The sequence below is a fragment of the Phocoena sinus genome, chromosome 9 (assembly GCF_008692025.1).
Source record: "Phocoena sinus isolate mPhoSin1 chromosome 9, mPhoSin1.pri, whole genome shotgun sequence".
NCBI lineage: Eukaryota > Metazoa > Chordata > Mammalia > Artiodactyla > Phocoenidae > Phocoena > Phocoena sinus.
Genome location: NC_045771.1, coordinates 6,775,533 through 6,803,497, shown reverse-complemented (window position 1 = coordinate 6,803,497; position 27,965 = coordinate 6,775,533). Strand labels below are relative to the sequence as shown.

The window sequence follows — 27,965 nt, the reverse complement described above, 5'->3', positions numbered from 1 at the left end:
CTCTAGGAAATGCCTTGGCTTTCCAGCTGAGGCCATGCTTTTCTTGGATAGCCCCAGGCAATGAGTGAGCACGTGGGGTCCTAGGCCTGGTCATTTCTTCCCAACACAGGACTCCTCTAACGGGCAATATTTGCTCTAGAACCCTCTGTTTAGTTGGCTGAAACTTTGTCAGAGCTGCATAATGGTCTGTTCCTGCTGCCCAAAACTGCTTCTTCTCCTCTTTCCTTTCACGGATGTTGGATATGCGTCCTGGTCTGAGACTTTGCCTGCAAAACCCTGTTTCCTCCTCCTTTTACCTTTCATAGGCATCATTCTCCTCTTGTACTTCAAACTATGTCTCAGCATCTGCTTCCTGAGGACCCACGTAACACATCATCTTTTGATGTTAGGATGCATTGTTTGTGAACCATGTATTTTCTGAAGATGAGGCCTTGAAGGGACTTTATCTGGAAGTGTTAGTTCCAACTTCTCACCTTCATGGACCCAAGGCCCACTCCAGGTAGGTGCAGCAGCTCCTCATAGGCTTCCACAATGGCTGCTCTGTTCCGTCTTTGTTTCTGGCACAATAAGGTTTCCCTTTATTCCTTTCTATATTAGCTCTATATTTAAAATTACGTTTATTATATCCCATCTGGAATTCCTAGGTATCTGTATCAGGAGTGTGTTCAGTACTTTGTATTTATTACTTTTTGACAAAGAATTTTCTTAAGACAGAAATTAAGTATATAGACTTAATGTCTAAACTGTGCTTTTAATGTTTTTAGATAATCATATACAAAGTGTACAATACTCAGGGTGAAAAGAAACATGACAATTACGCAAATCAGGAACTTTGTTTTACAGCTGCTGTCAGGGAATAAAGCCTTCCTTGTATTTGTAAGTCCCTTGCTTCTTTTATTTTTTAATTGAAGTTTAGTTGATTTACAATATTGTGTTAGTTTCAGGTGACAGCAAAGTGATTCACATCTATTTTTTCCATTATAGGTTATTACAAAATATTGAATATAGTTCCCTGTGCTATACAGTAAATCTGTGTTGCTTATCTATTTTATATATAGTAGATTCTTAACCACTGCGCCACCAGGGAAGCCCCTATGTATTTTATATACAGTAGTGTGTATCTGTTAATCCCATACTCCTAATTTATCTCTCCCCTCCCTTTCCCCTTTGGTAACTGTTAGTTTGTTTTCTATGTCTGTGAGTCTGTTTCTGTTTTGTAACTCAATTCATTTGTATCATTTTTTAGATTCCATATATAAGTGATGTCATATCATATTTGTCTTTGTCTGATTAGTATGATAATCTCTGGGTCCATCCATGTTGCTGCAAATGGCAATATTTCATTTTTTTTTATGGATCAGTAATATTTCATTGTATATGTATACCACATCTTTTTAAACCAGTCATCTGTTGATGGGCATCTGGGTTGTTTCCATGTCTTGGTTATTGTAAATAGTGCTGTAATGAACATTGGGGTGCATGTATCTTTTTGATTTAGAGGTTTCATATTTCCTGGGTATATGCCCAGGAGTGGGATTGCTGGATCATATGGTGACTCTAGTTTTAGTTTTTTAAGGAACTTCCATACTGTTCTCCATAGTGGCTGCACCGGTTTACATTCCCACCAACAGTGTAGGAGGGTTCTCTTTTCTCCACACCCTCTCCAGCATTTATTATTTGTAGACTTTTGGTTAGGGCCATTCTGACTGGTGTGAGGTGGTACCTCATTGTAGTGCTGATTTGCATTTCTCTAATGATTAGCGATGTTGAGCATCTTTTCATGTACTTGTTGGCCATCTGTATGTCTTCTTTGGAGAAATGTCTCTTTAGGTCTTCTGCCCATTTTTTGATTGGGTTGTTTTTTTGACATTGAGCTGTATGAGTTGCTTGTATGTATATTTTGGAAATTACCCCCTTGTTGGTCGCATCATTTTATTTCTTCGTTTTTACACACACACCTTTATACACATTTCCAGGAACACATGATATACAAAGTAAGAGAGAGTCCCGTGAGATGACAGATGGAGTCTGAGCAAGTGTCCATGGAAAAACAGGGGAGGCATCAATTCCACCTGCAGAAACTGCGGAAGGCTGGGTGAGGTTGAGCCATGAACTGAGGCGTAAGAAGGAGTCCACCAGGTGGATGGGGCAGTGGGGCAAAGGGAAGGAGGACATCGTCTGCAGCGGGAACAGCATGTGCAGAGATGAGGAACAGCACAGTGCTCTGGGAAGGGCAGGTGGTTCAGTTCATCTAGAGCATGAGATGCAAGGGGAGTTGCAGGAGATGATGGGGAAGGAGCCACCTCATGAGGGGTCGGAAATGTCGTGCTGAAGTTTAGATTCTCAGTGCAGGTGGTGGAGTTGCTGGAGGACTTTAAAACCGGGAATGAGAGGGATCAGATCTCCCAGTTAGAAAGGTCACTTTGGGCCTGCGTGAGGGATGGAGAAGTGCAGGATGGAGTGGGAGCCACAGACTTGAGACCCAGAAGGACTTCTGGCAAGCCTTCACTTATGTGGAAGAAAGACTGATAAACGACAGAGAAAAAGAGAGAAGGTGACAGGAACTTTAGAGGAGGAGGGGGCGTCTTCCCCAGGATGGAGACGCAAAGGAGAGTAACAGTCACACGTGGCCAGCACAATCTTAAAAGATCTTGAGGCTGTTGAAATGGTTAAGGTGCAGCTGACCCACCTTGTCTTCAGTCTGCCTGTAAACATGACAATGATGTAGCACTACTACTTAACAATGGAGAGTCGGAAGGGATGGGGACCATCTTTGGAAGCATAGGAATGAGAACAAAGTTGGAAAAAGATGAAGGTAAAGAAAGATGTCAGGAGGAGGCAGGCAGCAGACGGGTACATTTTGATGGGTAACAGAGGGTGGCCGATATGAAGGAATGACTGGGAATGATGAACCTCGAGTATTCTCGTTTTGGCAGGTTATTTCAGTGCCAGAACATACAGGAGCATCCCAGGGAGGATCTGGTCTGGCCTCGGAGAGGTGATGAGTGTTGTCCTGAGATTTGGGAAGTATGGTAAGTCAAATAATGCCCGCCCACCCGTGAAAGCTGTCCACATCCTAATTCCCAGAACCTGTGTAGCCTTATAGTATGGCAAAGGGGACTTTGCAGATGTGATTAAATTAGGATCTTTGGATGCAGAGATCATTCTCGATTATCTGGGCAGGCCCAATGAAATTGCAAGAGTCTTTATGAGAGGGAGATAAGAGGGTCAAAGTCGAAAAAAAGATGTAATGATTGAAGCAGAGGTTGGAGTGATTCCCTTTGAAGATGAAGGAAGGGGCCACAAGCCAAGGAATGCAGGTGGCCTCAAGAAGCTGGAAAAGGCGAGGAAATGGATTCTCCTCTAGAGTCTCCAGAAGGAATGCAGCCCTGATGACACCTTGATTGTAGCTCTATATGACTCATTTTGGACTCCTGACCTCCAGAAATGTAAGATAAATCTGGTTGGTTTAAGCTATGAAGTTTGTGGTAATTTGTTACAGCAGCAATAGGAAGCTAATACCAGGGACCACTGTGCTTTGGCCTAAGTGGGATTCTTTTTTGTGTGTTTTTTGGGTTTTTTTGCAGTATGCGGGCCTCTCACTGTTGTGGCCTCTCCCGTTGCGGAGCACAGGCTCCGGACTCGCAGGCTCAGCGGCCATGGCTCACGGGCCCAGCCGCTCCGCGGCATGTGGGATCTTCCTGGACCGGGGCACGAAACCGTGTCCCCTGCATCGGCAGGCGGACTCTCAACCACTGCGCCACCAGGGAAGCCCAGTGGGATTCTTTTGAGCTGTGGCAGAGCAAGCGTTCCCTGGAAGTTTGGGAGTCGTGGTGGGGTCCCCGTTCCACAGTGCTTGTCTGGTCTCCCTCACTGATTGGGCACCCCTGCTGGATGTCTGAGACGGACCTCAGCCTCCCCCTCCCCACTGCCTAAAAGCTTTCCTCCCATGCCCTCTGTCTTGGAGAGCACCTGAGCCAGACCTTAGGAGTCATCCTTTCCTGGGCCTCGGATGGGGTTCTGGCGTGACACGCAGGCAGCATGAGGGCGTGAGAATGCATGTGAGGACGGGCAGGGGTGTGGTGGTGGAGACACCACATGCATCCCGGTTGGCTTCTAAGCACGAGAGACATGTCCAGTGGGGGCGGTGGGCCAGAAGCACAGCAGAGAGGTCAGGGCTGCTGAGAAGGAATGAGACGCCATGGCCTGTGCCCGCCATCTCACGATGGGCCTGGATGAGAGCCACTCCCCTTCCTTCTCTGCATCCCACTCCCACGCCTTCTGTGGCAAATTCGAGTGGATTTTAACATTTTTTACATTTTCATTTTCTTAAAAAGACAACAATCAAAACAAAAGAGACTGAAAACAAAACATGAGATAGAATGCTAACAAGTGTTAACCCTAGTTGGTGGGAATATGGGCGTCAGCTGGCCTGGCTCAAATGCCATTGGAGGGATTTCACTCCAAGACCAGGGTTACAGCCACTGCAGGCATCCCAGATCCTTTCTTGGCCTCTGCCCAGCCAAGAAAAGATGCGAAGAGAAAACATCCAGCTTCAGTTTTTCTTTGATACCCTGCAATTTTTTCTTCCTATCTTCATGTACATGATCTCATATTAAACTAAATGACAAAAACCATGACTATATTCTGAAGCGAGGTGACTGGATGTGGTTTTATTTTCCCTCCAGGTGTCGGTTTTATCTCCACAGAGTCAAACTTCTCTGGATTCTCCCATCCCAGCTCTCAGGGACAGCTGCCTCCCTGGGTCCAAGGCCACCCTGAGGAGGGTGCAGAGAAAGACGACCGCACCGCTGCCGCGGGGGAGGCATGTAGTGGCGCCAGCGCCAAAGACGCGGGTCTAAGAACAGGACCCACCAAACCGCCTCGGTGCTGGTTAGGTTTTATTTTAACAGGAGGTCTCCTCTTCATTTGTTTCTCAAAATATCAGTTATATCAATATTAGAAGTGTAAACTGGTACAAAATATACAGTACATAGAAACAATCTTCTTAACTAGTCTATTGCCTAATAAAAGTATGCACAAGGGAGCTGGATGAACAGAAGTGATGGTCTCCCCTCCTCGGGAAACAAGGTCCCCAGAGGACAAGGAACCAGCGTCTGCTTCAACAAAACGGGAATGGATACTCGTGTGGCAGAGACAGCATTGGGGTGGAATCAAGAAACCCTGGCCCATTTCTAATTCCACCTTCAAGATGTCAGCCAGGGAAGGAGCAAGCCCTGCCCCTGGCCCAGCCCCTCAGCCCCGACCCCTCCCGGGGGTGAGCGCCCATCGGCCACCAAGGCCGCCACTTGGCTAAAGCTCGAGGCCTGATGATTTTGCTCAGGCAGATGTGGGGCAAATCTTCTAAGAGGGCAAAATGAAAAGCTTTCCTCCCCCAAACTGATGCTCCAGAAGGACGAGCCAAGTCTGACCTGAGCCTCTTCCCAAGTGTCTGCACTCATCGTGCACACGGGGTGCGAGGCTCAGATGGGTCCCCTCTGAGTGGCTTATTGCCTCATCTCTCACAGGAGAGGATGCTCGTCCGGCGTGCGTCACTAGGGCACAGTAACGATCAAATGAGGTTCCGTGTGAAAGCGTCTGGACAGCGAGAACACACACCACACCAAGAGAAAAGGAAACGAGCATCTGGCAGGAGCAGAGGGCAGCCCCTCCCCTGTGGGGGTCGGCAGGTGAGGCTCTGTTCCCGGCCCTGCTTCTGCAGCCCCTGCCTCACACCTGCATCCCTAACGGTGCTTCCGGACAGCTCTCCTTTTCGAGGCCCAGGAGCCGTGGGGCGGGGTGGGGGGAGTGGCAGGGCGCCTGCGCACGGCGGGCACTTGGCGCAGAGCCTTCGCAGATGAGAGGCAGGTGCTGAGACACGCCGGGCTACTGCTCCTCAGTCCTCCTGCCCGCGAGCTGAGGCTGGGCTTCCACGGCGCCCGGCTGGCCTTACTTCCCAGCCTGGCCCTGGGTAGAGCCCAGTCTCTGCTCCCCTGGGGCTGCGTGCAGAGACCGGCCCATCCCTAGGGGTCACTGAGGCCAGGGAGGTCCAGGGCCCTCCTCACCCGCGTCCCCGGCCAGCCAAGCTTCCGTCGCACCCTCTGTCAGACTTGGTAAGGACACAGCCCACAGCACACACACGCACTCCAGAAACCAAAGGTACACTACGAAGTTTAAACTGCTGCTACTACTATTTAACGGCTTTTTCTTCAAGAATTAGAAAAAAAAAAGTTTCGTAATTAAATTAGTTAAAATTCTATGCTGCTCAGTTTCACAGAGAATTCTACTTTGTTTAGAGGTGGGAGCTGCGTCGTCTGGTAGTTTCTCCCGCTCCAGTGATCGCTTCAGCAACTGGGAATCTGGTTCTCCCCCAGGCTCCGTTCCGCCTCGAAGCTTTTCGCACCACCCTGCTGTCTGGAGAAGCGCCTCTTTACACTCGGGCCTGCGGGGGTCGCCCGCGGGGGCCTCACAGGTCCCCGCCGTCGGTGGGTCCCAGGACACTCAGGCCACAAGTCCAGTCGGTCACGAGGTCCGTGGAGGCCAAGGGTCCTTTGGAGGCGGGGCTCTTGAAGGGGTCGGGGGGCACGGCAGGCAGCGGCGGCAGGGGCTGGCCCCGGGCCGGCTTGGCGCCCGCCGCGTGGTTGCGCTGGTGCTTGCGGAGGTGGTCCTTGCGGATGAAGCTCTTGCCGCACACGGTGCAGGTGAAGGGCCGCACGCCCGTGTGCGTGCGGTAGTGGTCGATGAGCTTGGAGCGCTCGGTGAAGCGCTTCTCGCACTCGGTGCAGGGGAAGGGCCGCTCGCCCGTGTGCAGCATGCGGTGCCGGATGAGGTGCGCCGGCCGCGTGAAGCAGCGGCCACACTCGCCGCACCGCAGGCCGCTGCCGTCCCGCGCGCCGCCCGCCGCCCCCGGCGCCCCGTCGGGCAGCCCCCCGCAGCTGCGCTGGTGCGCGCTCAGGCTGACCTGCAGCTGGAAGCTCTTCCCGCACGCGGCGCACGTGAACGGCCGCCCCCCCGGGGGGGCCGCCGGGTGTTTCTTCAGGCCCGGCTTGTGGCCGAAGCCTTTGGTCCGGCCGGGGTACTTGCAGGGGTCGCTGAAGGGTCTCGGGGCCTGGCCGGGGTCCAGCACGGCCTCTCCGTTGTCGGGCGAGGAGTAGGCCAGACCCTCAGGCCCGGTCCTCGGGTTCAGGCCCGCGGGAGGCTTACACCTGAAATTCCAGCCCCACCGGACCCCCCCGAAGAGCCAGTCCCCTGGAGGGGTCTCGTCCTGGGTCACCGCGGGGCTGGGCTCGCCCAGCTCACGCTCGGGCCGGGTGGGCTCTCTCAGCCCCAGCACGGGGTCCTGGCTGGGGAAGGAGCTGCCCTGGCTCTCCCAGGCTCCTTCCTGGACAGGACTAGGGAAGAACCTTGTGGCTTGGCCTGGTCCGAACAGGGTCGCGTGGGCTTCTAGGTCAGTAGGATGCACTGGTGTGGCCACTACCTCCTCTTCCTGGACTTCGGTTTTTATCACAATCTTTACATCTGCTGAGAAAGAGACAGAAAGACCAGGTATCATTCTGTCCCCTCCCCACTTACAAAGGGAAGAACTTTCATCGGGACATTTGGCCCAACTACGGCCACTCTGAGCCCTAGTCTCGAAGCCTCCGGATCCAACTATTTCAGCAGAGATGCCCCAGGTGGTCAGGTGGCTGCCTCAAACCGTGGGTGGGGACATCGTGTTCCAGACCTTCACCACAGGTAAAGCAGCCAACCTATCTGCTCCCCTTGTTCTAGAACCTTCACCCCAGGAGAGCAACCATTGCATCTGCTCACCGCGTTCCATTTTCACTTTGGCTCTTAAGGCTAATCGTGAGGTTATGCCAAGGAAGGAGCTCTGACCACTGGTGGCAATGCACCCGAGGGGCAAAAGCACAGAGCTGGGCTCAGGTTTATCTGAGACCGGAACGTGGCTCCCCACGGAGCAGCAGTGACCTCAGGCAAGCTCCTCTGTGAATACCCTGTTCCACAGGGTTGCGTGAAGTTTAAACCACACAGCACATGTGAAAGCACTTAGCATGCTGTTTTGCATGCATTAAGCATTCAGTAAATGTGGCCAGCTAGCTAATGATAAAAATATTAGCGTAGTAGTAAAAATGGGTTGGATTTTACGTAAACGTACTTGAATTTCACGCCCTAGAGTTTTATATCAGGGATCTAGGCTTTTAGCACAATTTTGGGGTGCCAAAATACGACAGAAATTATTACTTAAAGTAACAGATAACTGCCTTTCAAGACAGAGTAGAAAACTAATACATAAATGAGGCAGTTCCTCCCAATTCGGGCCTGTGGACACCTGTCTTTGGTAGTGCTGATATCTAAGAAGCGGTTCTAGGTGGGTTTGGGTTTTTCCAGGTCAGAGAGGAGCCAGGGTTGCTGAGTCTGGGCAAGAGGTACATCCTCTTAAGGGTTCAGCTTGTCAGGATTGACTGGTTAACACAAGAAAGGAACTGTGGGAAAATGGACCGTCTCAAGAAAGACTGTTCAAGCCTAAGAATCTAGAAGGAGAAAAGGGACAGACTGTACAGAGTGTTCACATCACCGGCACCTAAATGCCTGCTGGCTGGACCACCAGGGGCCACGGCTGAGGCAGCCTCCGGGGCAGACATGAGCCCTTCCAGTCCTCCCTCTGCACCCCGTACCTTCCGTGGAGGCGGCCGTGCTGAGCTTCAGCGTCCCGTCTGAGCAGGCGGAGGAGGGATGGTGAGGGGGGAGATCCGCCTGCCAGGAGGTGGGCGGGATAGTGGTTGAGAAGTTGGAGTGGACGCCTGCAGTGAAGAAAGAGGAGAGCCAGTGGGTTAGGGAAAGAAGCGGGCAGACCCCGTGGGAGAGACGGAGCAGCTGCCCCGAGACCCCACTGGTGACTCTCCTGCCCGAGCACAACGACCCCACCTCTCCTGAACCAGTTTGCTTCTGTCCCCTTCTCTGAGGCACCAGGAAGCTCAGACGTCACACTCTTGTCATATAGCCCCTCTTTAATAGGAGGCAGCTGGTGGTTTAAATGTCCAGTGCTGGGGCAAGAAGACCAGGAGGGGGCCGGCAAGAGTGAGGTGGAGCAATACCAGGACAGGAGCATCATGGAACCCAGAGGGACCAGCAAGATGTCCTTCGGGGCAACCCCTGCCATAAGGTGGGAAATCTTCTAAACTCGTCAGGCCAGAGCCCACAGCCCCCCGCAATGCTTGCAGGAACTTCTTCTCCCAGGTCCTGCCCTCAGTCCCTGCATCTGGTTCCTGCTGTCTGCTCCCAGCCTCAGCCACTCACCAGAGGCAGCGTCAGTAGAGACGTCTCCTGCTCCGGAGTCCAGCTGGCTGAGGCCCCACGGCTCCTCCCCGATGTCTGGCTGTCCGGCTGCCCACGCCTCCACGCCTAGAGCCTGCTGCTCCTGGAGCTGGAGCTCCCCTTCCTGCTTGATCTGCATCAAGAGGTCAGGGGCAGGAACGGGGGGCCCTGAGCCTGAGAAAAAGACAGTGCGTGAGTGACAGCATCAGGGGCCCTGGGGCGGACACACATCCAGCCAAGGAAAGGCACACGGGGCCTTGCAAAGGTCAAACAGCAAAAGAGCCTGGTGGAAAGGGAAGGCAAGAGCTCAAACAGCGACTGCAGGGTCTTCCAGGCAAAGCAGGTGGTCACATGGTACTGAGCACACGGGTCAGGCAGGGAAAAGTGAGGAATACAAAACGCATTCTTGGACTTCCCTGGTGGTGCAGTGGTTAAGAATCCGCCTGCCAATGCGGGGGACACGGGTTCAAGCCCTGGTCTGGGAAGATCCCACATGCCGCAGAGCAACTAAGCCCGTGCGCCACAGCTACCGAGCCTGCGCTCTAGAGCCCACGAGCCACAACCACTGAAGCCCGTGCGCCTAGAGGCCGTGCTCTGCAGCAAGAGAAGCCACCGCAATGAGAAGCCCGCGCACCGCAACTAGAGAAAGCCCGCGCGCAGCAACAAAAACCCAACCTAACCAAAAATAAATAAACAAAACAACAAAAAACGCATTCTCAGGGCTGGATCTCTGGTCCATGGGCAAGACTGTGCTGCCCTAGGGAGGTCCTGCTCTCACTTTCAACACAGAAATGCTAGATAAAATCTACCCCGTCCCCAAAACCTTACCCCTGCACATGTATTTACACGAGCACAAAAGAAAGATTCCAGATATAAGAATCAAAGAAAAGGGCTTCCCTGGTGGCGCAGTGGTTGAGAGTCCGCCTGCCAATGCAGGGGGTGCGGGTTCGTGCCCCGGTCCGGGAGGATCCCACATGCCGCGGAGCGGCTGGGCCCGTGGGCCATGGCCGCTGGGCCTGCGCGTCTGGAGCCTGTGCTCCGCAGCGGGAAAGGCCACGGCGGTGAGAGGCCCGCGTACAGAAAAAAAAAAATTAAAAAGAAAAAAAAGAATCAAAGAAAAAACACAAAGTCAAATCAAGAGTTTGAGCAGGAACCAAGCAGAGCTGTTGAAACAGGATGCAGGCCTTAGGGGCGGGGCTTTGATGTCCGAGTGAGGTGAGAGCAGAGCTGAGCTGCCTGCATCAGCCAGGAGCCATGAGGCTCTGTCCCATCAGGTAGATGGGGACTAAAACCCCACCCACGTAGGGGCACAATAAGGAAGCTGCGTCTTGTCCAGGGCCATGGATGGAAAAGCCACCCATAATAAATTAGATACCCGCGTCCACACTAACTTCATACTAACCACGTGGTGCAGCTGAGAAAAGTTGAGAAATTCACAGAAAAATTGGCTGAGAACCACAGCAACCCAGGAGGGCCCCAAACAGGCAAATGCAAACCTGCCCATAGGGGCACACCCGCAAGGCAGGCCTTAAGAGGCCCCTACTAAAAGGCTAAACTTACAAACCAGAAGAGGAGCCAAACGGCATGAGAGCCATGGCAGAACTCACTCCCGCAAACTACAGAAAAGGAATAGGCCAAAGGATACAGTAGCATAAGTATATTTAAAATATTCAAAGAAATAAAGGAAGGAACAGAATCTGTAAGGCAAGAACGGGAAATTATTTTTTAAAAGGCAGATGTGAAAGAGAACCAAATAGACATTCTAGAAATGACAAAAACAGTCATGGAAATAAAAAATACAATGGCTGGCTTAACAACAGAACGAACACAGTTGCAGAGAAAATTAGTGACTTAGAAGATGGATCTGGGGAAACAATCCAGAGTACAACACTGAGAGATAAAGAAATGAAAATATGAAAGAGAAGTTGAGACACGGAGGATTAAGCGAGAAGTTCCAACATATGCTGGCAGAAATCCCAGAAGGAGGGAATAAGAAATAGATACGTGGCAACAGATAAAGAAATAACGGCTGAGAATTTTCCAAAACTGAAGGCATGGTGAGCCCATGGTTTGAAGGAAAACACCACTTCCTAAGTAGGAAATAAAAAAGAATATAAACCTAGACAATATTCATGTGATATGGAACAGCAAAGACAAAGAGAAAATCTTAAAAGGCACCAGAGAGAAAAGAATTACATTCACACTGAAAGCAGATTTTTATCAGCAAGTACGATGTCAGAAGATAATATTTTCAATATTTAACAGGGAAAATAGCTGTCAAAATGAGGCCAGTATAATTCTCATTGCACAAACTAGAGAACAGTATAGGAAAAAATTTATAAAATGATCATTTATGAACAGGTATGCAAAGGTGCTAAATGAGAGAAACAGAAATCAAATCCAGTAATATGTTTTCCAAAAAGAAGAAGAGACAGTACATTATGAACAAACTGGGTTTCTCCTGAGAACTCGAGGATAAGCTACCTCTGGACAATACAGTAACACAACTCACAAACAGATTAATGGAGAAAACAATAGTCATCTCAACAGACACAGAAGCGGCATTCAACTCTTCTATTTCTGGCATATGGCTGGCTAGCTGTGCAGAGAAACTCCTCTCAATATGGAGTATCTAAAAATGATGGGTAAAGTATAAAAACACACAAATTTTTAAGCATGGATGACCGCCAAGAAAGCCTAAGTGAGCCACGGTAAACTGTAGGGCATCTCCCATTCCCCTACTGCTGGGCTACAATGGACTGTGCACACCTGGGGCAGATAGATGTGAGAAGCCTGGTGCTTAAGCAGGGCGGAAGGTTGGGCTGGAGACCCCTCACCACCACCACACACATAAACCTGGGACCAAAGAGCAATGTTCCCAGTGCACTAAACATAAAACAAAGGTGAAAACCTGCCCTGTGAAAGGCAACTGCCCATTCTGGCCTTTGGTCTTAGCTGAGTGGGGAGAACAGTCTCCCCTGGGAGTTGACACCCCCAGGCTGGTCCTCCAAACTAATTAAAAATAATAACAGTTTAAGGAGGAAAAAATCTAAATGAGTCATTCTCAAGGGAGGTGTGGGAAAAAAAATAAATACAGAAAAGGCAGGATTAAGGTCTCACAGCACAATTTAAGATGGTGGCTAAGAATCCAAACACCCTAGTGGCCATGGTCAATGTCAATGATCTAGACCAGCGCCGTACAACAGAGAGCAAGGTGGGCCACATATCTAATTTTAGGTTTGATACTAGCTACCTTAGAAAAGTAAAAAGAAACAGGTGAAATAATTTTAGCAGTATTTTTTTAACCCAATATATCCAAATATATCCAGAGTATTCATTTAGACATATTTCATCCCTTTAAGTGCCTGATAGTCACATGTGGCTGGAGCCTACTGTTCTGGACATTTCACATGTAAAGATGAGCAGACTAAAAACAAACAAGAAACTCAGCTACGTGCTGTTTATAGGAGACACACCTAAAACAGAAGGATGCAAAAGCAGTGTGAGACAATAAAAGATACGCTAAGTCAAATAAACAATTAAAAACAAAAAGATGTGGTTATACCATATCAGATGAAATAGACTTAAAAATAAAAATACCCATAGAAATAAAAAAGAATCACTGCACAATGGTAAACTGACCAGAAAGATAAAATAATCCTATGATTTAAATCTAATAACACAGCTTCAAAATAATAAAGCAAAACTGACAGAACTCCAGGAGAAATGAACAAATCCACCTCCTCTGTGGGGGACTGACATACCATTTTCCATAACTGGTAAAACCAAGCCAACCAAAGATTATAGGATCTGAACAACACTATTAACAAACTGACCAAATGGACGTAAGCATAACTTAAAGACAAGGAAAACACAAGCTTCTCAAGCCATACAAAACAGTAAGAAAAAATGAATACTTTCTAGGCCATAAAACAAACTTCAATCAATTTTAAAAGATTAGTATTTTACACATCTATTTTCTAACTATAACACCATTAAGTTAGAAATCAATAACAGATATCCTCAAACTCCCCATATATACTAAAATTTAAAAATATATATATATATATACTTTCTAAATAATCCAAGGCTCTAAGGACAAATCACAATGAAAATGGAAGTTATTTGGAACCCAATGCTAATGAAAAAATTATCAAAATGTGTGTCTGCATCTACATGGTACTTAGAGGAAAGTTTGTAGCCTCATATATTTATATTGAAAAAGAGGAAACAGGTGGAAAATTAATAGGTCAAGCAGTCAATGCAAGATATTAGAAAGTAACAACAATAAAATAAAAGCAATAAAATAAAAAGAAAAAGAAAGGAAATACTATGAGAGTATAAATTAATAGAAGAAGAAACAAAGAACACAGAGAAGCAAAAGTTGGTTCTTTGTAAAGGATATTAACCAATACATCTCTAGCAATATTATCAAGAGAAAAGGAGAAAGCACCAATAACCAACATGAAGAATGAAAAAGGGACATAATTATAGATGTAGCTGAGATTAAAAAATAGAATATTATGAACGTTATTCCAAGAAATTTGAAAACTCTGGGGAAATGAACAAATTCCTTAGAAAAACTAGAACTTGCTAAAACTGAATAAAGAAGGTCCTATAACTATTAAAGAACTTAAATCAGTAGACAAAAATCTCCCCCACAAAGAAAAACATTCAAAGAATAGATAATCCCAATATTACACAAACTCCCTGAGCAAATAAAAACAGAGGGAATACATCATAACATATCTTTAATATCAAAACCAGCCAAAGACAGTCTGAGAAAGGAAAAGTAAAGGCCAGTCTCACTCATGAACAAAGATTCAAAAATCCTAAACAAAATAATTAGCATATTAAGTCCAGCAATGTATATAAAGGATCATGACTAAGTTAGTTTTTTTTCCCAAAATTGCAAGGTTGGTTCAACATGAGAAAATGACATAATTTACCATACTAGCAGGTTAAAGAAGAAAAATCATATAATCATCTCAATAGATATCAAAATAGCATTCCATAAAAATTCAACAGTGGGCTTCCCTAGTGGCGCAGTGGTTGAGAATCTGCCTGCCAATGCAGGGGACACGGGTTCGAGCCCTGGTCTGGGAAGATCCCACATGCCGCAGAGCAACTGGGCCCGTGAGCCACAATTACTGAGCCTGCGCGTCTAGAGCCTGTGCTCCGCAACAACAGGGGCCGCGATAGTGAGAGGCCCACGCACCGCGATGAAGAGTGGCCCCCGCTTGCCACAACTAGAGAAAGCCCATGCACAGAAACGAAGACCCAACACAGCCATAAATAAATAAATAAATAAAATTAAAAAAAAAAAAAAAAATTCAACAGCGATTCCTGTTAGAAACATCTAGTCGACCAGACATATACAAAACTCTTTTAACCTGATAAACAGCACTGATCAAAAAACTTTTAACAAATATTAGACTCAATGTGAAAAGTTAAAAAGTATCTTCTTTAACATCATGAACCAATAAGATACCTGTTGTCATCACTTCTATTTAAGGATTTTCTGGGAGTTCTCAGCCAGCACAGTAAAACAAGAAAAACTAAATCATAAAGATTTGAAATGAAACAAAAAATTCTTATTACTCATAGGGGATATGATTATCTTTTCAGAAAACCCGAGACTCCTCAGACAATTATTGGAAAAGTTATTAGTACTAATGAGACTTTTGGCAAGGTTCCTAGATAGAAATATCGATAAATAAAAGACAATTGCATTTTTGTCCACTCTCAGGGTTTTAAGGGAGCCTGGCAATTACCATTTTTCTTCCCTGTCATGGATCTTAACAATTAGAGAAATAAAACAAAAGAGGAAGGCTGGTGAGGGTAAACTCTTTCTATTACTGATAAATGAGGATGCAGCTTTTATGTAAGAGGGACCCTCAGCACTGACCCTGGATCAGGAAGTCACCCTGGACCGTGGTGAAGGAGGCTCTCCCCAGCAGAGCTGCAGAGGCTGCCTGTCCCTGGAGGCAGCCAGCTGCCCAAGGGAAGAAGGTTGGGCAAGGACTGTGCTTGTCCAATCCTTGCTCCCAAACTTCCCGATGAGGTGCATCCCTGGTGGCACCCCTGGTGGGGTGCCTAACTGGGTGGGAGAGAACGGGATGTTACATAACTGAGCCCCGTCACAGGAGAAAAAGCACCAGGGAAGGGTGTGCCCTGCCCCCAAGACCCCAGCACACACCAGCAACAAACAGAGAAAGGCACCACTGACAACAGCGATGTAAAAAATGCAAAGGACGGAGGAATACAGCTAAGAAAAAAATGTACAAGACCTTGTTCGAAGAAAGTTATAAAACTTCACTGAGACGTTAGAGATGAGATAAATGGAGTGACTTAACGATATTCACCCTTAATATAGTAGGGGTCAGTTCTCTCCAAAATGATTAATAGAATCAATGCAATTCCTACCACAATCCCAACTGGATTTTTCATGGAATTTGATAAGGGAATTAGAGAGTTTACTTGAAAGAGCAAAGGAAAAGAAGACCCAGAGTGCCAGTGAGAAAGTACTAGGGTCCCAACCTCCCACGGTCATAAAAGTCTGTTCCAGATGGATTAAGAACTTGAACGTGAAAGGCAGCATTTTAGAAGAAAATATAAGATGATGTACTACGACCTTGAGGTAGGGGAAAATTTCTTAATCAAGACATAAAAAGGACAAACCATAAAGGTAAAAAATTAGTCCAAGTAAGTTAAAATTAAAAGCATCTGTTCTTCAAAGCATACCATAAGTGGAGAAGATTTACACATATCTCACACCAAAAAATTGATATTCAGAATAGTAAAGAACTCTTACAAATCAATATGTAAAGGGAAAACAAAAGAAAGATGGACAAAAGGCATAAACAGGCATTTTATAGAAGAGGAAAGATGAGTGGCCCATAAACGCAGGCTATAACATTCAATCTCATTAATTAGGAAAATGCACATTTTAAACTATAAATTTTAAACCAGTTCACTCCCATCAGATGGGCAGAAATTAAAATGTGAGGCATTTCCAGGGCTGGTGAGGACGGGGTGCAGCGGGGACCCCGGCGCTGCTGGTGGGTGCTGTCTGGCACCACCACTTCAGAGCACACTGAGACATTACCAGGAAAAGCTGGGCATGCACTTTCCTATGACCCACCAGTTTCACACCCGGGTCTATACCTGGAGAAACTTTTACACATGTATAAGAATTTCCATCACAGCACTGTTCCTGAAAGCGCAGAAGTTAGAAACAACATGAACACCCATCAACAGCAGAAGGAACAAGTGCATTGTGTCATATTCATGAAACAGAAACTATAGTGAAAATCATGAAAAGGAATGACTACAGCTATACTACACCAACACGGATGACTCGCAAAAACAAAGTCAAATGAAAACAGCAAGTTAAAGAAGAGTATATATGATATGATCTCATTCATAAAAAGTTCAAAAACAGGTTAAACAATGTTACTTAGGAATATATACATAGGTAATAAAAATGTAAGGAAAAGCAAGGGACTGATCTCATCTGTCTGAATTTTGCGTTTATCTGTGAGAGGAAGGGAGGGGTCTGGGGTCTGGGAGGGACAGTGGGGTCTTGGAAATAGATCGGGTTATGATCTATTTCTGATGCTGCGAGTTGGGAATATGGGTGTTTACCAATCATTCTCTAAACTTTATGTATTTTATGTTATGTATTTTGTTTATGTTATATAATACAAAGTAAAATGTATTAAAGAAATAAAATAATATTAAAAAAACCACGATTAAAAACAGTAGCCAGGGGCTTCCCTGGTGGCGCAGTGGTTGAGAGTCCGCCTGCCGATGCAGGGGACACGGGTTCGTGCCCCGGTCTGGGAAGATCCCACGTGCCGCGGAGCGGCTGGGCCCGTGAGCCACGGCCGCTGAGCCTGCGCGTCCGGAGCCTGTGCTCCGCAACGGGAGAGGCCACAGCAGTGAGAGGCCCGTTTACCGAAAAAAAAAAAAAAAAAAAAAAACAAACAAACAAACAAAAAACAGTAGCCAGAAGTGGAAGGAAACTTCTTTTAAGATAACAGTATCTTCAAAAGTCTACGGCAAAAATCATCCTAAATGCCGAAACTCTTTAAGTATCCCACAGACAAGGATGCCAGCTATCACAGCTACTATTTAACCATGTCGTAGGCCCACTGCTAAACCAGAAAAATAAAGTTACGAACATTTAAAAAGAAGAGATAACTTTTGTGCTATCTATGGAGAGCACAATTGTGTATGTAAAGAACCTAAGAATCTAAATTGACTAGTCATTAGAAGTAATAAGAGAGCTGAGAAAATTGTTTTTCTTACTAAGCAAAGTCAACAGCTTTACCGCACACCTGCAACAACTATTTAAAACATGTAATTAATTTAAAAATCTCATTCACAATAGAAACAACAATGATCAGGAGAAAACTGTAAAGTCCTATTCAGGCACATACAGAAGGCTTCAGTAAAAAGTCTTCCTGTGGGTAAGGGGGCTCAATACTGCAATGACAGTAATTCTCCAGAAATGAAATTACAAAAGAAATGCAATTCCCATCAAAATTCCAACAGGATTTCTGAGAACCTGACACAAAGATTCTGAAATTCATCTAGAAGAACAAAGGTCCAAGAATAGCCAAGAAAAGTTTAGAAGAACAAGTAGGGAAAGCTTAGTCTACTACATATCAAGGCTTAGTAGGAAAACTAAAACAGTGAGAATTGGTGCAGAGATAAGACAGAGACCAAAGAAACCAGTAAAGAGCCCAGGAACGGCGCGTGCACGTATGGAAACCTGGTTCGTGACCAAATGGGCATTACACATCATTGGAGAAAAGGGAGAGTCTCCAGCCAACTTTGCTGGAAAACTAGATGTCTTGTGGGGAAAATTTTTTAAAATTCTCCCTTGTAACCTCCCCAAATATTCATTCTAGTTGGAGTAGAGACTTAAATGTAAAAAGCAAGACTAGAGTGAGGCAGGAAAGGATATTTTAAGACAGAAAAAGCACAGATCATAAAGGAAAAGACTGGTGTTTATGACTCTACCAAAAATTAAAACTTCTAAGAACTACAAAGTTAAAAGACCTGCCACAGACTGGGAGAAGGTATTTGTAATGCAAATAACAGACGAAGCGTCAGTATCCAGAACTATATAAAGAGACCTGAATCAGTAAGATAATGAGAAACAACAGGAGAAAAACAAAAAGATAATTCATTGAAGCAGAACCCAAATAAACATCTGAAGATGCTCAGCTCCACTAACAACTGGGGAAATGCAAATTAAAACAAGGTACCATTTCACTTCCATCAGATCAGCAAACATCTAATTCTGAAAAGTGGGCAAGGAAGTAAGAAAGCAGGTCCTCTTAACTGCTGGGGAGTATGTAAGCCAGTGTGACCATGGGGAGGGTGATCTGGCAACGGCAGAGGTGCAGACGGGCATGCCCTCCACACTGGGATTCCTCCTCCAGGTCTATTCCCTAGAGAGACATCAGCACATGGACACAAAAAGACACCTTTAAGAATGTTCACTCCAGTACCACCTGTGACAGTGAAAAGTTAGAAACAGCTTAAGTGCAACTCAATGGAGGGATGGATACAAAATTGTAATATAGTTGCTTCTGGAATGCTGAGCATCCATTAAAATGAACGAACTTGACTTATATGCATCAACAGAGATAAGTATGAAACACAGAATACCGAGTGATAGAGATGATGACACATGATTTTTCAAAACACACAAAACCATTATTATATATTGTTTATGCCTACATATGTATACAATAGAAGTTTTAAAATGTGGATGAAAGGACAAACATCAACTTCTGGACAACTGGCTACCCTGGGGAGGAGTGAGACTGGGAGATCTAAAAAGGAATTTAAATTGTATCAGAAATATATACAAACACACGATTTAAATTATGAAACACAGGATACATTCAAAAATATTTATTAAATTCCTACTCTGTGCTAGGCAGTGTTCTAGGAGGCCAGAATGATTATATGAACAAAACAAAAGTTGTCATCCTCTTGAAATTTACATCCTAATGAAGGTGAGGGTGGTGACCAGACACATACACATCTATCAATAGGAAACATATATAATCTATAAATATGAAATATATTATAGTTATACATATGTAACATCTATGTCTATATAAAGTCTATAAATATAAAATAATCTAAAATATGAAATATACATAATAGATGATATCGGATATGGAACAAACCAAAGTAGGAAAGGGAGACTGGAAACTCTGGGTGGGGAGAGGGGCTGCCATTTTAAATAGGGTGATTAGGGAAAGTCATATTTCAGCAGAGACCTGAAGGAGGTAATGGGCTGAGCCCAGGAAATATCTGAACAGCACTCCTGGCAGAGGGCACTGCCAGGTGCAAAGGCTCGGAGACTGGGCCAGCCTGGAGTGTTGCGGGAACAGCAAGGAGGCCGGTGTGGCTGGAACTGAGCGAGTGGGGGACAAGCAGAGGGAGAGAAGCCCGGCTGTGTGAGTCGATGGAAAGCCAGCAGGGGTTGGGAGCCAAAGGACGCAGGACTTGTGCTGTAAAGGGGTCACTCTGGCTGCTGGGTGGGGAGCAGACTCTGGAGGATTAGGGCAGGAGCAGGGAGACTGGCGGGAGGTGCCCGCGATACTCTAAGCAGGAAACCACGGGCCTGGGGGCAGGGGGACAGGCAGGAGAGTCTGGAGGAGTGCTGGCAGGGTTTCCCGACGTGGGGGACTGGGCGTGAAAGAGGGTCAGGGATGGCCCCTGTGTTCTGGGCCAGCAGCTGGAGGACGGAGGGCTCCTACTGCAGTGGGGAAGCCTGTGGGAAGAGCAGGTTCTGACGGGCAGACGAGGAGCTCGGGGAGGCACGTGCTCCAAGCGGGCTGTCCGGCAGCTGTCCACGTGCAGACAGACCGGGCGGCGGGCGTGCAGGATTCAGGGGAGAGGCCCCAGTAGGAGTGCCCACCGGGAGGACGGAGTGTGGGCGCAGAGAGAGGCGGAGGAGGGCTGAGGGCACCCCAAGGCTTAAAGATCAGAAAGGGCGGCAGGAAATAGCAAAGGAAGGGTGGGAGGAAAACCAGGAGAGGCTATACTGAGGAGCAACGACCCCAGTGACAGCAGCGCCCTCCAGGCAGGGAAAGAGGGTGAGGAAAGGGCAGGAAGCAGGTCTCTGCCGGGCAAGAATGGGTGGACAGCTGGGGAGGAGCCTGAGGATTGGCGGCCTTGCTGAGCACCCACTTCCCCAAGCACAGTTGGGAGGATTTAGGGGTTGAAGAGAAGTGGGACAGGAGGTCTGACGAGCGGCTGCACAAAGCACAGAGCTGGGGAGGGTGGACCGGGGGTCCCGGCTTCTTGGACCGAGGTGGGCGGGGATGAGGGCCACCCAGGGATCCCGCTGATGGGCTCAAGGCCCGAGAGGGGAGCTCTGAGTGCCGGAGGGGAGGGCTGGGCAGAGACTCGCCAGAAGCCACCACATTTCCAGGCCCCTGTTCTCTCTCATTATCGTGTATATTTATTACATCCAGGGAGGCCTCCACATACAATAAAACAAACCTACGGGGAACCTCCCACCCAAGGTAAGCCGCTGGCAGCCCCACGTGTCATAACTATCTTTTCTATCCAGACAGCACTCTGCTCTTAGTCAATTTCTAGCTTTCAGCACTGTCCCTGTTGACCTAAACTGGTGAATGATTTCTGAACACGGCCTGCCCCGGGGAAAGGGAAAATCTAACTGCAGTGACACAGCAAACACGGAAGACACATTTTGTGAATCACAAGTTAAACATATAAGACTTTTTAGTAACCTAGGTGTTCAGACAAAAGGGAAGCCCCAAGGCAGGTGGTGCAGACAAGGAGTCTTGGGAGGAGGTGGGCTTGAGCCTGCAGGGGCGGGGTCTCCCTGGTAAGTGACAGACCCTTGCTGACGCCCAACCCAGCAAGGTCTTCCCGTGAGCCATTTGGCTTTTCTCATGTGTCTACCTGTCCTTTCCTTAACTTTCAAACGTGCTGACTGGCCCAGGAAAATCTGAGACCATAGTATCAGGTATCCAGATTCACCTTTAAATAAATCAGTGACTCTAACCATGTTGAGACATGGCTAAGGGGTTAATGTTCTGTGATTACTAATGGTTTTAAGTGAAATTTGGTTCTTGGGTGGAGGCAAGGCTGACTCTTTGTAAAGCTATGAAACAATTAAATTTTGTCTTTATTATCTTCTACCTTCCTGTCTGTGTCCCCCTCCTTCTTCCTCTAATGCTGAGCCACTGGCACCATCTTTTTCCTAAAAGACTAGGTTTGTTGCCTGTTTTCATGCTGGGAAGTATTCCTGAAGTGTTAGCTGAACAGGCTATAGGTCATAATTCAACTATAAGAAAACTCAGGTTTAAAACATTGATGTTGGGCTTCCCTGGTGGCGCAGTGGTTGAGAGTCCTCCTGCCGATGCAGGGGACATGGGTTCATGCCCCGGTCCAGGAGGATCCCACATGCCGCAGAGCGGCTGGGCCCGTGAGCCATGGCCTCTGAGCTTGCGCGTCCGGAGCCTGTGCTCCGAAGCGGGAGAGGCCACAGCAGTGAGAGGCCCGCGTACCGCAAAAAAAAACCAAAACAAACAAAAAAAAAACATTGTTTTTCCTTGGCTCTCCCTGGAAAGAAGGTCACACCTTCCCTGGCCCTTTACTTTTGTTTCCATCTGATTGCCTGCTATCTCCCTAGCCTTCCCCCAACCCCTCACCTGGACTCGGGTCCACAGGAACATCTGGAACCTTGGGGCCAGCGCGACGCCAGCTGCACGGCTCCTTCCCCTGTTCAATCTGGGAGAGGACCTCGGGCTTGGAGATGGCATAGTCTGGGGAAAGACAGAAGGGTTAGCTTTTGCCATGTTCCGTTCAGAGCTGGGGACAGGCAGCCTGGGAAACCAAGATGGCCTAGAAACTACATTTCTTGATTGGTAAAGGGCAGTGGTTCCCAACCATAGGCAATTTTGCCTCCTAGGGGACATTTGTCAAAGTCTGAGACATTTTTGGTTGTCACGACTGGGGGCTGGGGGAGAGGTGCCACTGGCATCTGCTGGGAAGAGGGACACTGCCGAACATCCTGTGAGGCACAGGATGGCCCCCAAAACAAAGCCTCATCTGGCCCAAGATGCAGTGCTGAGCTGAAGACACTGTGGTATAGGGTCTCGAGGTTAAGAAGCCGTACATTCCTGCAAACTGAAATAGAACCTCATACCCGCACCTGCTCCCAGCCTCATAACCATGCCTTTTTGCCTTCAGACCTGGGGTCACACAGATACCATCCCAAGAGGTAATAAGCCCAGAAGAAACAGTCCAGGCCTTCTTGGGGGTACTGCCTGGAGGGAGCGGCGGCAGGCCCAGGGTCTGGGGAGCCTCCAGGTGTGAAGGCAGCGCTGGCTCTGAGAAGCATGGTCTGCCCACATTCTCCGCCGACCCAGAGGAGCCACTCGGTCAGGCCTCATGTCTCAGTGAGAGAAGGCGAGAGAAAAAGTCCTTCTCAAACCTGGGTTGATCGTACTGGATCTGAGAGCAGTGGGAGCCTTCTCCACTCCAGGTCTCAGCAGGAGAACAGAAACGGCTGTGCTCTGAGCCTGGTTAGGAGAGGGGCCACCATGCCTCCCAGTCTGGCACCCCGTGAACTTCACCAAGTAGAAGGCAGCCTTTGGCTCAGTCACCCAGGGCTCATCTTTAGGAAAAAGAGGCGATAACCGTGCCTGGTCAAGGTTCCCAGCGATTTACATATCCTCAGGACAAAAGCCACCAGAAGGAAGAGAGAAGCTGAGGTCTCCCCAAATCACACGTAACCAAGAAATGAGTCTCACGCCTTACCCAGGGAGACCAGCGTCTCGTAGTTGCCCCGCATCACGTGCTTGTACAGCTCCTTCTGCCACTCGGACAGGTTCCCCCACTCCTGCTCAGAGAAATACACAGCCATATCATCAAAGGTCACGGGCACCCGGAACCACAGTGTCATGCATGCTTACCCGCACGCTGACGGGCACGGGCTGTCCCACCCCCGGCACCCAGGGCTTACCTTGGGGGCCTCGCCCTTGCTGCCCGGCGGCAGCCGCAGGATCCAGAAGTTCCTGTTCCTCAGCAGGTTCTCCACGTTCTCCAGCCGCCTCTGCAGCAGCCCGTACTCCTGCAGCAGGGTCCCCAGCACTGCCCACTTGCCCTCCAGCTGGTTCCCCAACTCCACGGCCGTCTTCTCGCAGTCGGCCAGCTTCTTCTCGGCCATCCCGGTTCGACCTTCTAGGGAAAGCAAGCGGGCAGCCTGCGATTCGATCTTCCTCTCCATGGCCTGAATTGTAGCTGCCATTGTCCACGGAGAAATCTTGCAGAAACAGAGAGGAGACCAGCATCAATCATTCCGCCCGCCGTGTTCCTTGAGCCCCTCTCTCTGAGGCATCAGGGAGCTGAGTGGGGCAGCGCACGTGTGGGAAGTGGGGATGTCCTGTGCCACACGCCAGATCTCGGCCTGGCGGTCAGCTCCTCTGGGCGGGTGCCCTGCCTCCAGGCCTCCGCAGCACTCCGTGCAGACCCCCATCAGGGCACTCGCCGCCCTATACAGTAACCTCCCGCATCCACCTCTACAAGCTCTCTGAAGGCAGTACTGCATCTTTTCACAGCACAGTGAGGGGCCCGTGCCAGGCACTCGGTGCAATTTTGCTAAATCAACAGTGACTTCGCACTGCTGGGGCGTCTTAATGGAGAAATAGTAAACTGCAGATTTACTAGAGCCCCGCCAGCACTTCCCATCATAATGGCACAGGATCTGTCTACTGATGATGACCTAGCAAAAAAAACAGCTGGTTCACTGAAACAACACAAACCCAAGCGCTGCTCAACTGCTTTATTAAAAAGCAACTCGTGTCTCTTTAATAAACATGGAAGTCTGGTGACTAATTCCTTTCCACCGCAGGACAATCTAATTTTGTCCAATTACCACCCACCTCAAACTAAAAACCACCATTACTGCAAATCTCCCCCAGCCAAGAGTTAAGACTTTTTGACAAAACACGAGCCCCTGCCCTTGTGAGACTGCCTTTTTTCTCTCACTGTTCCCACCCTTCCCAAGGGGCGAATTACGGTCTCTGGACATTGTTGTCGCTGCCCCAGGATCAGTGACACACCTTACAGACTGGTGAGGAAGGTGAGACATATGCCATAAGGTGAGACTTTTATATGTGCTGCAACCATCATAAACCGTCATTCCCCTGACTCGCCTGTCGCTGGACAGTTCAATCGTGGCTTAGATGACCGGCAGCTGGGGACACCGAGGCAAGGGCACATTTTGCTTTGGGTGGGGCTCAACCACTAGACGCCCCCCCCCAACCCACATCTGAAGGTAGGACCCATGGGTCAGAGAGGAAGCCCTGATATTTATACCTTCTGGCAGCACCTGAGGATCAATGGTACCTTACAGCATTCTGAAAACTATTCCTAAACAAATGTTTGGTGACTCTCTGCAAAATTGAAAAGTGACTGGTAGGAACCAGTGTGGGTCCATTCAGAGGAAGTCACTGCGAACTAGAACATGGGAGGGTGCCTCAGAAAATAGCGACAGGAGAGTCCGAGCAGAGGCTGAAAAAACTGGCAAGGATGGAGCATCAGGGATTTTGTGGTTGTTTGGAAGGCAGCTGGACCAGATGACCTCTGACCTGAAGAAAGTAGGGCTTTAGCTGGGCCTCAAAGGACGGAGAGGAGCTGGACTGGCAGAGAAACAACTGGATGTGGGATTCCTGCTCAGGAGGTAGGTGGCTCTGCTCTGAGGCTGCAAAGACTGTACTGAGCTGGCACCTTGGGCTGGCGCAGCCCTGCCCCTGGGTGCGAGGCCACGTTTCTTCCCTTCCCCTCACTCCTCCTCTCTTGACCAATCCCAGACATACGACCCCAGCCTCTCAACGTTTGCTTCAGAAGTGTCCTTTCACTTTATCGCCCAGCTCCCCAACCCCAGAAATCCCACTCAGCCTCCAAGAGCATCTGACTGCCATTATTATAATCTTTGTGTTCCAGGAAAAGGGCATCTGCATTAACTCCGACCTTATAAATACGGCACATGCAGTTTTCTTACATTTTAACGGGGCCGGGGAGCCTCGTGTGAGGCCTTCACACTATTTGGTGAGAGGTGGCGACTGTTTCTACTCAAGCCCAGCTCCTCGCTGAATAGCGGGTGGACAAGATGGGGCTGGCCTCAGACTCCTGCCAGGGAAGCGGAAACTCTTTGCTTGAGAACAGCTGATGGGAAGAGAACTCCAAATCCTTCAATGGCTCCCCACCCATAGGATGAAGTCCAGGCAGGCCTTCAAACCCCTTCCAACTCTCCCTGCAGCCTCCTCTCCCCGTGCCTCCCTACCAAAACCATCTTTTCCAGGCAAACGACTTCTGTCTCCTCCTTGACCATGCCCGGCACTGCCTGCCAGTCTGTGTCCAAGCCTCCTCCCTACCTGAAAAGCTCCACGGGTCCAGCTCAGCCTGATGAAATCCTAGCCTTCCCTAAAAGCCCAGCTCAAATCACAGCAGCACAGGCCAGGAAGGTGCACGCACCTCCTTCGGCTTTGCTTTACCATCACCAGTGTACCTGTTTCCCCCAAAGCGCCAGTGTCCCAGCACACAGAGCGAACCTGTCTTTCCACACCTTTTCTAGCCGTGCGATCCTGGGCAAGTTAACTTCTCTAGGCCTCGGGTTTTTCTTTTTTATGACAGAGAATCAGAGCCTACCCCCTAGGTTTCCTGTGAGGACAAAATCACGCCTAACAGGGCTGGTGCCGTGCCTGCGTCCCTCTACGAACCAGAGCAGCTGTCTTCCGCCCCGACCCCGAGCGGGCCGGGCACGCAGAGGGGCCTCGGTGCCAGCGGAATCGCCGCCGCTCGGGACGCCTCCCAGGTGCCACCAGGCCGCTGGGGGGAGCTGGGGGGAAGGGAACGCAAGGCTGAGCGGTGGGCAGAGAAAGGAGACGCGGGGTGGGGGGCGCGGAGACGAGGGGGCCAGCGGATGGGGCGGGGGCAGGAAGCCCCGGAGGGCAGCAGGAACTCGGCGTGGGGCGGCCTCTGGTGCGCGGACGGCCGGTCCCGCCCTGCTCAGGCTCGGCCCGGAACGGGGGGCCTGGCCGGCGGGTGCCTAGGCCCCGGCGGACCCCGCGTCCCACTCGCTGGAGCCCCAGGCCCGGCGGCCCGGCCCGACCCCCGGAGTCCCTCCCTAGGGCCTGCGGCGCCGTATGCTGGGCCCGGGCCGCCCGGGCCCCGAGTCCGCACGTCCGTGCGCGCGGGCCGCCCTTACCGGAGCCGCGGCCGCCTCGGCCATGGCCCTGCGCTGTCCGGCTCGGCCCGGAGGAAGTCGTCGCCGCCGCCGCCGCCGCCGCGCGGCCCCACGCTAGCCGGCCCCTGGCCTCTCCGCAGGCGGCGCCTGCCCGGCCCTGCTGTCCCCACCCGCGTCGCCGCGCTCCTCGCTGGCCGGCCCGCGCCGCTCCGCCCGCAGACGCGCCGCCGCCGTCAGCGCCCGGCCGGTCCACACTGCATCCTGGGAGCCGGCGCAGGCCCGTGAGGCTTCCTGGAGGCAGCGCGGCCGCACAGCCCCACCTGCAGCCCGGAGAGGCGAACGGCAGGCGCGGCGCCCGCCCCGCCCCGCCCAGCCCCGCCCGGCGGCCCGTTGCCGCTGTGCCACCCGCCTGCCAGCCGAGTCCCGGACACTGCCCGGCCCGCCGGCCTCCCGACCCACCGGACCCCCGACCCACCGACGCGCCGACCCACCCTGCCGCTGACCCGCCAACCCCCGGCCCCTGATCCACCGGCCCGCCGATCCCCCTGGCCCCTTGATCTTACCGACCCACTGGCCTGCCACTCCGCCGACACCCCGATCCCCCAAGTCCCCGACCCCTAGGCCCAACGAACACGGCCGGGTGCGCGCTGAGTCGCCGACAGGACTCAGCGCCAGACCTGCCGCCGGCCGCGAGAGCCTCGGACTTTGGTCCCCCGCGCCCCGAGGGACTCGGTGACGAAAAACGATCTCCCCGCTCCAGTGGGGGAGCCGGGCCGCCCCCGGTGACCACGGCGACGGCGGCCGCCCCCCCCCATGCGAACCCCAGGAGACCAGCGCCTTCATCCCTGGGGCGCCCGCCACGTCGCCTCTGCTGCTTGAGGTCCTGCGGGGCGATCTGGGCTTCTTGTGTGTTTCCTTACTTGGACAGCTGTACCTCATGTCTACCTTTGATTTGAAATGGAAAAAATTCTTCCAACAATAGGAATATAGCTCACTAAATCCCTGTAGGCAGCCACTTAGAACTTTCTATAAAGTGTGGGTTAGCTATAAAAAATATTTTTAATGGGATGGACAACGGAACACAATACCATCACCTAAAATTATTTTGGTGAAGAACTTTGTATGGGAAGATGTTCATGATATTTTAAGAGAAGTCTGTCCAGAATGATTATATTATATATATATTATATATATATAGTATATATAATATATATAAAATGATTATAAAATGATTACATATATTATCATTGGAAGGTTTGGAAGCATATAGTCAAGTAGTTTTCTTTAACAGTGAGAACACAAGCCATTTTTATACATTTTCTAATTTAATTTTTAAAAATTTCGTAATAACAGTAATATTTTATAATATTTGGTAATAACAAGAATAGTATTT

General features: G+C 49.5%; 1 protein-coding gene and 1 long non-coding RNA gene across 3 annotated transcripts; one reads left to right on the top strand and one right to left on the bottom strand.

The window, feature by feature from the left end:
• The first annotated feature begins 1,881 nt into the window (after window positions 1–1,881).
• Window positions 1,882–5,020, top strand: LOC116759607. Its single transcript, XR_004351492.1, has 3 exons — window positions 1,882–2,095; window positions 2,937–3,032; window positions 4,689–5,020. It is a non-coding gene; the product is annotated as an uncharacterized LOC116759607 (long non-coding RNA).
• ZNF746 (zinc finger protein 746) lies at window positions 4,867–26,884 on the bottom strand. 2 transcript variants are annotated; one of them, XM_032643572.1, is made up of 7 exons: window positions 26,594–26,884; window positions 23,348–23,647; window positions 23,143–23,224; window positions 22,032–22,145; window positions 9,298–9,489; window positions 8,676–8,801; window positions 4,867–7,518 (listed from the first exon to the last, which is right to left on the bottom strand). In XM_032643572.1, the coding sequence occupies exons 1-7, from the start codon at window positions 26,615–26,617 to the stop codon at window positions 6,467–6,469; spliced, it is 1,890 nt and encodes a 629-aa protein (XP_032499463.1). In that variant the 5' UTR covers window positions 26,618–26,884; the 3' UTR covers window positions 4,867–6,466. The 2 variants fall into 2 exon arrangements, with proteins under 2 accessions (XP_032499463.1, XP_032499462.1); XM_032643571.1 differs by having other exon boundaries at window positions 4,869–7,521; window positions 26,594–26,882.
• Window positions 26,885–27,965: the final 1,081 nt, after the last annotated feature.

Bases quoted from the DNA above. Each gene is read 5' to 3' on its own strand.
- ZNF746 (XM_032643571.1), bottom strand. From the start codon at position 26,617: ATGGCCGAGGCGGCCGCGGCTCCG. The intron at 23,648-26,593 runs GTAAGGGCGGCC...TGTTTCTGCAAG, and splicing joins CCGAGGCGGCCGCGGCTCCG to ATTTCTCCGTGGACAATGGC. The intron at 9,490-22,031 runs GTGAGGGGTTGG...TCTTTTTCTCAG, and splicing joins TCCTGTGGACCCGAGTCCAG to GCTCAGGGCCCCCCGTTCCT.